Source organism: Chaetura pelagica, unplaced genomic scaffold (genome assembly GCF_000747805.2).
Source record: "Chaetura pelagica isolate M959 unplaced genomic scaffold, ChaPel_1.0 scaffold356, whole genome shotgun sequence".
Taxonomy (NCBI): Eukaryota; Metazoa; Chordata; class Aves; order Apodiformes; family Apodidae; genus Chaetura; species Chaetura pelagica.
Window position 1 is genome coordinate 1275101 of NW_009953964.1, and position 12422 is coordinate 1287522.

Genomic DNA, 12422 nt, shown 5'->3' on the forward strand with positions numbered 1-12422 from the left:
ATTTAACACTTCACCAGGCAGGACAGAAGAGCATATAGACTATTTCAGAATTTTTTTATGCTACTGTGACAAGATATTCAAAGTTCCTTAAGTGATTCAAAGTTCAGTAAGTCTTCTAATAAAGCTTAGAGAATTAAGAGTAAAATTTGATTTTCAACTAAATGTAACCCTATTTGTCTAGTAAGACTGCAGCCTTCTCAGATCACAAGCTGAACATTCTGCTCTTGATTCCACCATGATGAGGAGATGACTCACTAGGAGGTGAGCAGTAAGCTGTAAAACAGCACATGGCTAATTAACTGACTCAAATAGTCTCTGGGGTAACTCCAAACAATAACCTCACTAGCAGCTGTCAGGTTCTTGTGCTGTCTTTCTACTAAGATTAAACAGCTCTCCAGTTGGATTCCACCAGGGGTAGAGAAGATTCTCCAGAGAAGCAAGTAAGTAGTATAAAAATGACAGAGGTAAGGGAGAGGGATATTAACTGGGGGATGTTTTAACCCAGAATGAACTTATCCAAATCCCATTTTATAGAACAAAACTCAAGATCTATGGGAATTCTAAAATCTTAAAAGATAAATCAGCCAAATAAAATCAGCACCCCACAACAGACATGTTGACAAGAATGGTGTTGATAAAAATAATGCAGATCATAACATAGGGACAGACAGGCTGAACTCTGAAGACTGCAAGGAAGTATTATGACTTTAAGGTATAAACAGAAAAATGCTGAGCTTGTGGAGATACCTACCCAAAATAACTGTACTGAAAGAGACCACTTCTTTGTCCTTGCCATCATTGTAAAACGCCAGGTGCCACAAACCCACATCCAAGTACTGAACAAACACAGCCTCATTCTGAACAAGGGTCTGGATGCTGCGACGTTCCCGTGGGGACTCCACCACACTCCACTTCTCTTTCCCATCTAAGCGTTCCATGAAATCATACTGGAGGGGAAAAAAATAGGGGGAAAAAGGGGAAAAAAAAAAAGGAGAAAAAAAAAAAAAAGAACACAAACAAACCCCCAAACAGACCTGAATTCAGAATTATATTTCAGCTCAACATCTGACATTATATTTTCTCTTCTACTTTGTCATAAAATGGTATTTCTAGAAGATATGTCAATGTGAAAGCAATATTACCAGTCGACCATGGAACACACAGAGATTCTGTGACTCTTACTCTTTCTTAAACAGTGATACAGAATTATGCATCTTTGTTCTGCAGAGATGATAAAAAAAATGTACAAATGGTATTTCTTGACAGGGTGGGTTTTGAGAAAGTATTTGAAAGCAATGATTAAATGTTAGGTTTCAACACAGCTTTCAAAGCTGGAAACCTTCAAACTATGAGAGACCCACCCTTTTCCAAGCAGCCCTCTATAGTAAATTCTTGCTGCAAGAGGAACAGAAGTCTGAGCTGCAGCTCCAGTCATACAATTGAATGGAAGCTCCCAGAAGGTGAAAAGAAGCAGGAACAGCACAAACAGGGAATGTGTTTGTCTAACATTAGGTAACTCAGCACCCAAGAAAAACACACTTTACATGGCAGTATAAGAGTTGCTTACCTGAGTTTGTGTGTGGAACAAGCAGGGGCAAGTAGGACACAAAAACCAGAGGGAGCATGGAAAGGAATAACACAAATCAAGTGGCTGAAGGAATTGAACTTATATTAAGGAAAACAGAGAACTTGTGTATGGACGGTTTCCAAGTAAGGTAGAACATGACATTAATCTTTAGGAAAGGGATCAAACAGAGCAAGTAATTATTTAGACTATAAGAGGGATGGCACTATTAATGGCAAGAAACTAACTAAATAAATAAATAAATTTAAGATGAATGTCAGATAAGCCTCTCATCTATTAAGCTCAGTAATAGCCTCCCAGTGGAGATGCCACTGCATCACACAATTAAAGAGGAATGGAAGAAATATTGGTTAAACTACAACAGGGAATAATTCTGCATAACAAAGCAGCTGGACTAGCTGTTCTATCAGGTTTGTGCTTTTTTTTTCTTTCTAATATCTGTGATTCTGGAACTCTCAAGCTGATGCTATGCTCAACTTACTAGCTCTCATAGTCCCTGTCTAAGAAAAGCCCTTAAACAACAAAACCAAAACATCTAACATTTTGACAGGTATAACGAGTCCCCTATGAAAACACATCTTGTTTTAGACATATTTATCTATGTAGGAGTAGATAGAGATAGACATGTCTAAAGAAAGATGTACGTGTTCAATAAAATACAGTAACAGTATGTGTTTTCTTGCCAGAAGTTTCATTGCATTTCCCTCCATTATCTGGAGCACATACAGTTAGTCTGAGAAAGCAGCCACCTTCACCTGCCTTCACTTTAAATAGAAAACTGAAATCTTGCATCCTAAACAGGCTGAACATCCACAAAGGGCTGTCTTGTACACTGCACTCCACTCATTAACAGTGAGTTCTAGCAAATAATACACAATATGCAAGAAAATACTGAAGATTGTCCATGCTAGTAGAAGATGCAGACAGATGGGCTCATCTTTAGTACACCCATCTGTAAAACTGGGGTACAAAAGCTGACCTTTCTATTTGAAATGTTATGTCTGAGCAACACAGAGCCCTTGACACACTTAGCCTAACAACAAAGAGAAAAGTATGGAAGTGCTATGAGCTTCCTGTTAAACATGTGGAACTGACACCAGTGCAGCCACAAAGGAAATCCAAGGCAGAAATCTGCGCCCAGGGCTACTAATGATGCAAGCTACTGTCACAGTAACTGCATTATCCACTCTTTCTTATCCTCTAATCGTGTGGAAGGGTAGGAGAAGTGGACTAAAAAGTTTCACCCAACTGTTAATACCAGGTTGCCAGCCACTGGAGCGCTTTCTCACACAGGATTTTTGCAGGAGAAGGCAAATCAGGTAAATTAGTACATTTAAGCCAAGGCACAGCAGACAGAGAATTCTGGCATGTCAGTAACTTTCAATGACATTTGGAAAATATTGCTAAAACCTCTTGTCTAACAGTCAGAGGTTAAGGACAGACTCATCACCTCCTTGGGAAATGTTATTACTTGGGCAATATCTCGGGAAAAAGAAATCTTGCTCTTCAGAACAATTGTTCACAAAGGGTCAACTAAGGAAGTAGCAATAAAAGCTGACATTTCTCACTGGCAACATGCTGTTCATCTCTGCTTGTGCTGGCAGGTTCCTCTGCCTCCCCTCTGTTTGATGCTGATTCTACCTCATCTAGTAGAGAGGGCTCAGCAGTTGGCAAGATCGAAGGGGAAGAGTATTCAGGCTGAAACTGCGTGAAGTAGTTTCAGCTGCAGAATCTCTTTCACAAGGATGGGGTGTGACCTAGTGAGAGCAGGTCCCTTGGCATAGCTCCCCACAAGGCTACAATTTTAACTTTAGTAAAGTTAAGGCTGGTATTGCCCCTCTTAAATCAAACTATGAAGAACTATTTCATGCTAAGGCAAAAGAAAAATGACTAAACCTAAATAGCTACATGGATGGTAAAGTACTGCTACAGACTTATATAGAATAAATACGTTTTTATTCCTCTTTGGATTCCTCAGGACTGAGGGAAAAAGAAAGAAGATAATGTATTTGCTGGGGGTACGAATCTTAGCATGCCAGTACATACCAGGTACATGTAGCCCAAAATCTCAGATCCCTGACTGAAGTATCACCAAGGTGGTACTGTGGATTCCTAACTGGATACGATTTCTTCACAGGGTTGGCTGAGCCATTGTTTTCCTTCTTGTGGCTCTGTTGACTTTCTGATTTACCACACTTGCATGATTCATTACTTTCATATTATCTTACAAGACATTAGGTATCACTTCTGCTTTAGAGCTACTTGTTGACAAATATGCATAGAATAGAACACCCACCTAAGAAAAGAATGGGAGCACTTCTATGATCATTGAGATGCAACCATGATGACATTTTTAATCTAACACACACAACTGCTAAGGAAGAAACAACTGAATCACCTGAATTAGGGAATAGATCTGTCAGACCAAATGCAATCTCTGAAGCAATTTGGAAATTTCACTAAGTTGTTGTTTTTTTAAATGATCCTTTGTGTTTCATGGCTTCATATCAGAAATCACACAAAAATGGCAGAAAGTATTCAGAAACAAAATGCATCAGAAATCCCAGATCACTGCATCTTCAGAGTTGATCTTTGCAGGTGGTAGTACTGATGATACTTAAAGCTCCATGTAAGCAAGTGGCTTGTCAGCTACTTCCCCTAACAAATTCCAAATTCACCTTTTCAATGAGTTTATTTTTACTACACAGAATACTGAAACCCTACTGCATATTTCTAGTTGCAAACCTAAACCTCATACAAAGTTCTTTCTGGGCAGCTTGTTTTTACAATGTCTCCATTCCGTGCTTTCTATCCTCTGATGCATTTTATTCCTAGGCTAACAAGGACTTTCTTTTTCCAGTAGCCACAGGGAGTCAGCAGAAGAGGAACTTTACAGGAACTTTACAGTAGTGGCTCCACTGCACAATGCCACCCATATTGCCCGGATGGACAGAGCCCAAGTGCACACAGGCAGTGAAATAGTTGTGAAAGCACAGCAAGGCAAAGAGAGCTTTGCAGGAGACAAGACTGAAAACATAAAGAGCCTGCATAATCTTTAGGTTTTTCTTAGATTTGAAACTATTTGCATGTCTCCACAAAATCCCTGACAGTGTTTGAAATGAGGAATAAAAAATAAAGATTTCTTTAAGCTGTTTTCTTAATAGTGGGTGCATATGGAAACAGAGGTGGGGAAGGAAGAAACATGTTTGGCCTTGTAGCTAGTATTTGTCTTTATGCCTAAGCAGCCAAGAAAACATATGTCAGGGAAACTTGTTTGCAAAGTGCTTAAAAACTAGTTCTTCATAAAATCCAGCTAGTAATTATTCATTAAAATACACCCAAGAAACATCTGATACCCAGGGTGGCAGCCAGCTGATTTGTTTCAGCATCTGACTGTGACACACTGCAAGGGGCACAGTGCAGCCCAGCTTCCAGCAGGAGCAGCACAGTTGTCATCAGGTAACCTGAGGTGATCAGAGCACCTAAATGCCTTGAAGCACTGGCTAAAACCCAAGATAATACTGAAGCTCCCCAGCTATTCAAGTTGTTTGAAATAAAGCCATTTCCTGTTCTAAATTAAACTGTTTTCATTTTGACATGAAAAATTGTTAAGTATAGAACACACTGCTGGAAATGAAAACAATGCCACCCCATGCACTGCCTTCTCCAGACATTACAGTGATGTTTCTATAAGGTAACCTTATTTCATGCATCATTTGGAACGTTTTACCAATGTGTAGTAACATCATAATTGCTGTAATCTCTGTAGAGTCACTTCATGCATTATTTGACATTCACAGTTCATTTTCTATACATTATCAAATTCATTAACATGACTATCTTCTACTAATTTCCTATTGATCATTCAAGCCTGCAATGTGTATTTTGTTATTTCTGTGTAGTACTACGCAGGTTGGAAGAATTTTGCTTGAAAGCAATGCTTTTCTGTTTCTGATCTGCCTGCCACTCAAAACTGCATTTTTACCTCTTCTCCAGAGCTCCATTCCCTATGCACATGCCACACAAGGCTGCTTCCAGACAAGTTTACAGCTACATCACTTTGACTGACTAAACCAGGCATTTGGAATATTTGCTAAACAGTAATACTGAGAAGGTTAAATCTCAGCAGGGCTCTCAGACAGGAACTGCGTCTTGTTGTCTCAGGTTAATCATGTACCTAATTTGCTGATTATTGACTTGCTCCCACAAAGGATTTTACTTGGCTTGACATATCAGCACTGATCAGTGATGAGCTGTCAAGTGTAGTTGTTCACTGCTTTACAGCTCATGTCCCTAACCTGCAGAAACAAGGATTTAAAATTTCAATTTCAAAATATCATCTAGTGTCAACTTCAGACTATTTTCATTAATACAAAACCATTCTGCTCCCTTCTGTCAGAACAAGAGTTCTTTCCACTAACTCAGGTCTCTAAGAGCTTGCCTTTCTTTTCTAAAATTATTTCTCTTGTTAGCTGGCTGAATTTTGACTGCCAGGCAAAAATGGCAAGTAATATTCTGCTGCTGTGCCACCCTGCTGACAAGCACCAGGATCCTGCATGAATATGGGAAAACAATTCTGGTGAATAAACTGGTGGTTTTCATTAACCTCAGTTATGAAAGAGAGTTGGAGTTGCTTCCTCTAAAGCCTGGAAAACGTGTTCTCTGAGGAGGAATCCACCTCAAGGGAAACACAGTTGACATTTCTCATTATTTAATTTAACAAAGGTCATGAAATTTACCTCCTAGCCATATAAGGTGGAGGGAAAGAAAGAAGAGGAACTTTGCCTGACCATAGCCTTCTCAGATGAGAACGTTATAGTGAAACCTAGAAAAAACATATTTGATCACAGTGCAAGAGAAATTGCAGCTTTAACTTGAATTAGAGGAATATTTTGTTCTACCAGTTATATTCCACTCGTTTTCTTGTAAAAGACATGGGTATAACTCCATCATGTCTTAGTCAGCCAATTATAATTAACTTGTATTTACAGCAAACCTTGATGACTGCTTAGGAGCTTTGGTTGCCTTAATCCAGTTTTACTTCATGATTTATACATTTGTATGTTTTCCTCAACTGAATTGCTGTTTTTTTCATGGTGGAATGATAGGGGCAAGTGAGCATCAAAGTTATGAATTCAATGAGACAGGCTCCATCAATTATGCCCTCAGCTCACTGCAACAGTTAAAGTTCCACAGACATAATTTCACCCTCAAGACAACATATTTTGGCATTACATCCAAAATAAAAAATACTCAAGAAAAGCTCCCACCCTGGAACATATTCTCTGAGCGTATCTTCTGTGATGAATGGATGTCTGGAAATGGCTGAAAATTAGTCAACAGCTCTCTACAATTTCCCAAATTTATTTACTCTTTGTATGCAACTTCAGGATGCTTTATGCTAAACTCTAGCTATATGGGAAACTGGCCACTTGCCCTCCCCTCCTTGGGTTGTGGACTGCTAATCCTTATTTATTACCAGTTGGATATATCCATTCAATAACTGTCAGAACATTTTAAAACAGCAGACTAGAGGAGTTTGGGTAGTCAAAGCTCCTTGCCAACAAATTATTAGAAGCAGAGGTCATAAACCCATGGAAAAGTCTTCTCCTCTTTCCTCCCAACTCTGTTTAAAGATTAGGGTTCTCAATTCACACTACAGGCAAGAAAAAGCACCAGCCATCAAGAGGCAATGCAGAATAGTTCCAGAAACTTGCATCATGTTGGGAAGTAGATCCAAAATGCAGTTAATGTAAGTGTAATTTTCCCAGGAAAATGAACTGTTTAACTGTGCCATAAGTTTGTGCACACACATGGACACAGCACACTTAGGGCTGGTATCTCCTTGTGGTCAATAGGAACATGCTTTCCCTATATGGCAGTACGTAGCAATGTAATTATGTTAAAGCCTCTGGGCTTTTAGCCTAGATCATGCATTTTAACCATTTAGGTAATTGCAGTTTGCTTTGCCAAATGAAAAACAACCAGTAGTAGTAGCAGTTTTTTGTAAATCATGACAAGGCGTCAAGTTAAATGAGACTTTCCCAAAAGGGATCATGGAGTTTGACATTTGCTTTTTGGAAATCATACACTAAGTAAAGCATTTTAAGTTTAGGTGATAATTTCTAAATGAAGAACTGATTTTTAGGAGCAAGGATATGCATGAAGGAAGGGATCCTTTCCAAAAGCTGGTTGCTATTTGTGCTTCCCTTGCATTCTGATGAACGGAGGCTCTTTCCTTTTAGTTTGTGTAACCGCAAGTACATTATTTGACATTACAATTTGAATCTAAGGAAATGGGAACCCTTCCATTCACATTAATGAGTTTGATATAATAAAACATTCTCTCTGCAACAGAAAATATAGCTGTATCTTCTCACAGCAAAGAAATTAAAACACTCAGTACACAACCTAGAAGAAAAAGATACTTAAGGTTGATCTCACTAACTTGAAAACTACCTTTACCTACAGCCCTTAGCTCTGTATTACATGGTCACTGTAAAAATGGGGTGCTTATGCCTTCTCATCTTTGAATCTGGTTAGGAATCAAGAAGAATTGGGTTTCCCAACTGCAAGACTTGCCCTGTATCTGAGTCAGATTTATACTTAAATAGTGTCCTTGAGAGAAAAGTAATAAAATTAAAGCTCTCAAACACGTGGCCAGTGCAGTACGTTCTCTAATGTGCTGCGCAGCAGTGGTGCCCAAGTGTGAGGCAGTGATGCCATTCTAACAGCCTGTGGAGACTGACACTTCTATGAAGGCAGAAAATTGTATGTTAACACACCCAGCTGTGCATGCATTCCAGCTGTATACAGTGCTTTGACACTGAGAGTTTGACCAGCGTCACTCATCATTTCTGACTGGTGTAAAACTGTATCAGTTTGTCTCAGTCAGTGCCAACATTTTGTCAGGGATTTAAAACCTTGAGTGCCAATCCACAAGTTATCTTCAAAACCTGAATGGCAAAAATATAATTGATTACCTCTTTGATCAATGTACTGTTGAGGAATGTAATAACTTAGAAATATTAATATCAGGGTGTTCAGTCAAATATCACACTTAGTAACTCCCAGGAATCCCTAAAGTTGATCTCCATAAGCTCCAGCATAACCCTAAGACAGATGATCTGAACTCTTGGATTTTGACATTTAAAGCCAACAAATACATTCATAAAGTACCTGGGCATGTGATGGTGGGAGTCCTCTTCTTATATAAACACCAAAAAGAGCATCCTTCCCTAAGGATATGTTGAACTTGAGGAACTGTGGTTGGCTGATATGGATCTGAGACCGCCAAAAAACTCCAGGGGGAACTTCCTGGGTGACCCTGCGGCCAACTTCTGTTTCTCCACTGTCTATGCTGCTATTCCTGGTGACCCATGGTCCTATAAAATAAAAGCAAACATAAATCAAATAAGATAACTGCTTTTAATAGAGGAATTTTTATTCAGTCAAGATTAACTTATGGGGCAACGTCACTTTTTAAATCAACCTGTAACTTTCCTTATTCTGATGCAATCTTCCTACTGTTTCAATCAGTGTGTAAGAATTTGTCTCATATATTTGAAGAAGACTGTGAACCTTTTTCTGTGGAGCATCTGCAATCTTCTAATGCCTCCAACTCTTGAATTCTGCAATTGCTATTTACTGGTCAGATATAGCAACAGTTGAGAGTCAATTAAGCACATACAAACCTCTCTGTGCTCTTTTCAGCTGCATCTTGTATGCAACGAGGGTACAAAAAAAATTCTCAGAAAGGTGAACTGAAGGGGTAACTTCAACCTAAATGGACTGACTGCAGGCTTTTATGACTGGTGTTTTATGTAGTAAAGTAGTCCAATAAACTCCAGGTTATGGACAACAGAATTGACAGAACAAATGAAAGGCACAGAAAAGGCTTTAGAGGAGAGCATCTGCACTCTAACATGCATCTTCTCCCCCGGGAAAGAAAGCCAGTACAAGCCACGTGCTGCCTTTGAAGCCCAGCCTGCCCAAAGCAGGGACGAGCTGCAAGGCTCTCTCCCTTGTGCTGCGGTTACTTAAAATCCATTATTTGATGGCTCTTCAGCATGCATTATTGAAGACAAGATACAAGACCTTTCTGGTTGAGTGCTCTGGCTTCCAGCCCATGAAATAGTCAACCTTTAAAACACGGTACAAATCCCTTCTGCTCTCAGCTGAGCAGGATGGTTTTGAGGCCACGCATTTTAAACATGGAGTGTGACATGTGAAGAGTTAGCAGTGCTCTCAAGCTGCAGTTTATAGCAATGTTTGATTTTGTTCCATATTCCCAAACAACATGGTGATCAATCAATTTAAAAGCTATTACAACAGACACTATAAAGACTAGAAAAAATAGGGAAGATATCTGTTCACAATCACAGAAATGTAAAGGTATCATTACAGTAACTATTAACCACAGTGGATAGGAGTGGTGCCTCTGATACAAGCTGACAGTATTTATTAAAAGCTCAAGGTTTACTTTGTGGGGTTTTTTTCATGGTGTAATACTTTGGAAATACATCCCAGCACTGTATGAATGTATCAGGATGGCACAGAATGACACATAATTCCAGCAGGTAACTACATAACAGCTTTTCTGCTTTGACTATCTTTAATTGAGAGAGCAGCAATAGCAGGGTTTCAATTCTAGATTCAAAATCATCTATTTTAGCAGCACTTACACTTGTACATAATGAAACATATTACATTAGCATTGTTTTGAAATGGTAACAGAGTGCTCTGACTGCCAACTGCTGTACAGTTTTTGGTAACTTGTTTGTTCATTGTCTACACCAATGGGTCTACAATAACATCAAAGCAGTAAGAAAAGCAGAAAGAAGCTGCAAAGAAAGGAAAAATGACAGAGAATTCCAAGCAACATGCCTTTAGAGCCATCCAAGAACAGACATTTCAACCAGATGCCAACATGTTACAAAAATTACATTATTTAATTTCTAATGGATTACTGCAACAGAGGGTGTCTCTGAGTTCATGCCTCAATGATGTCAGGCACCACCTCACTAGAATTTTAATTAGTCCTTACCCACAGGAATAGGAAAAGCAGGTACAGAGCACACAAAATCACCTGTTGAATGTGATACCGGAAACACTGGCAGAGCTGGAAGTCAGCTTGAGGCTGAGGACTTCCTTGTCTCCTTTGAGTATATCATTACACTTTACTTCAAAGTTCCAAGTTATGGTAATAAGTGGCAATTTTTTAAACACTCTTAAGAAATGTCCTGTAGATTATTGGTTTGGAAGCAGACTGTGCATACTTAAGTGACCATCAGCTATATCTAATCAGAGAATCTTGACAGACTGAAGAACCTTTTTCCTCAGGATCAGCATATCCACAGCCAGAGTGAAACAATCAAAGAAAAAGCTATTTCCAGGATGTGTTACAGTAAGCATTATTTTTATTTTTAAAGCTATATAGGTAATAAAGATGGGGAGATTAAAAGACCAGTGCTTCTTCCAGTTTTCTGACTCTGTCCAAAGACTCCCTATATTCAATGAATTATCTGCTTTATGTATTTTTAAATGTGGTTAATTTCACAAGGGCAATAAAGCTGTCCCAGTACATGGAAGCTAGTGGAAATCTCTGACATAAGGATTACTGAAGTCAGTGAATGTATTCTATTTCTGAAATCCTCTTGTAAAATTGATGGGAATGTGGAGCTTAGATCTGTTTGAAACCAGAAGCCTGCCCTCAATGTTGGCATCTGCTTCTCGTTTAGTTTAGCAGCTCCAAACCACCACCATAAATGACTTTCACTAACTACATTGCTTCCAAGACTGCCAACTATATATTTCCTAGAATTTTAATTTTGCAAATAAATTTAATTTTTATGGAGGCTTGAGTTCTAGTATTTCTGGCTTAATTTAGCCTTAGCTTCCTTTGGTTTCCCACAATTCTGTTTTCTATTGCTCTCTGGGAAAGGGCATTCTTCACGAGTCAAGAATCCCCAAATACATCAAGTAAGCCAAAAAGAGAATAATTCAGGCAACAAGAGAACCAGAGTTACATTCATCTTCAGCATGCACCTGACCTGTAAACATATTGGATGTCAAACTTTCCCAGCATAAAAATTATTAGAAAAAGACTGCTGTATTTCTCATTAAAATTGTGAAGTTTTTAGCTTAAAAATTGGTGAAAATTGCAAATAAGACAATTGAATTTATATTTATCAATCAGCCTAAATGCATGATTCAGGTTGCTAATACTGAAATAGTCCAGTTCAGTTTGGCATTGTCTTTGGAAGCATTTCCCCACTGATACTCTTTTTTTTGCTCTACAACATAAATGACCTGGTTTCTAATTGTCCAAGCCATTCCTTCTGGAATATTTCAGTATCTCAGAAAATTCTACATAGGAAGAGAACTGTGACAGGTGTATGGGTTCAACACAGGAAAGGATTTTAAGAGCAGGCTAGACGAGCAACTACCACAAGTGATGAATATATACTTAACCTACAAGAAAGGATGGAGCAGATGGATGACCCCTCATTTTCAGGCATGTATTTGTGCAGGATGGCATGTCCCTGCTCTTTATCCAGCCTGTGCCATGGCTGTGAGAAACAGCTGCTGCCTCATCTCCAGCAGGCTGAAAGGGATCCTTATTCTTGCTTTTAAGAATGGAATACATGACATCCTGTTCTTAGGGCTTTACATTACCTTGCTGAAATAACACAATTTAAAAATGTTTGAAGTTATAATCAAACATAAGTTTTATATTTGCAAGTTTAACTAACAATTTAGAAACTTTTAAGTCCAGCAAGTTATCAGAGCTCTAAAGATTTTATATTATTGAATTATTTTCTCATAAATTCCTGCT

The 12422-nt window shown here is 38.7% G+C and overlaps 1 protein-coding gene across 1 annotated transcript in view; it reads right to left on the bottom strand.

The window, feature by feature from the left end:
• Positions 1-12422, bottom strand: part of TENM2 (teneurin transmembrane protein 2) — a 468850-nt gene that overhangs the window by 103225 nt on the left and 353203 nt on the right. Inside the window, exons 6-7 of the mRNA XM_010001945.1 lie at positions 8765-8970; positions 752-947 (exon numbers count right to left, since the gene is read on the bottom strand). Of these exons, the coding sequence (XP_010000247.1) occupies positions 752-947; positions 8765-8970 (402 nt within the window). The remainder of the gene's footprint in view (positions 1-751; positions 948-8764; positions 8971-12422) is intronic.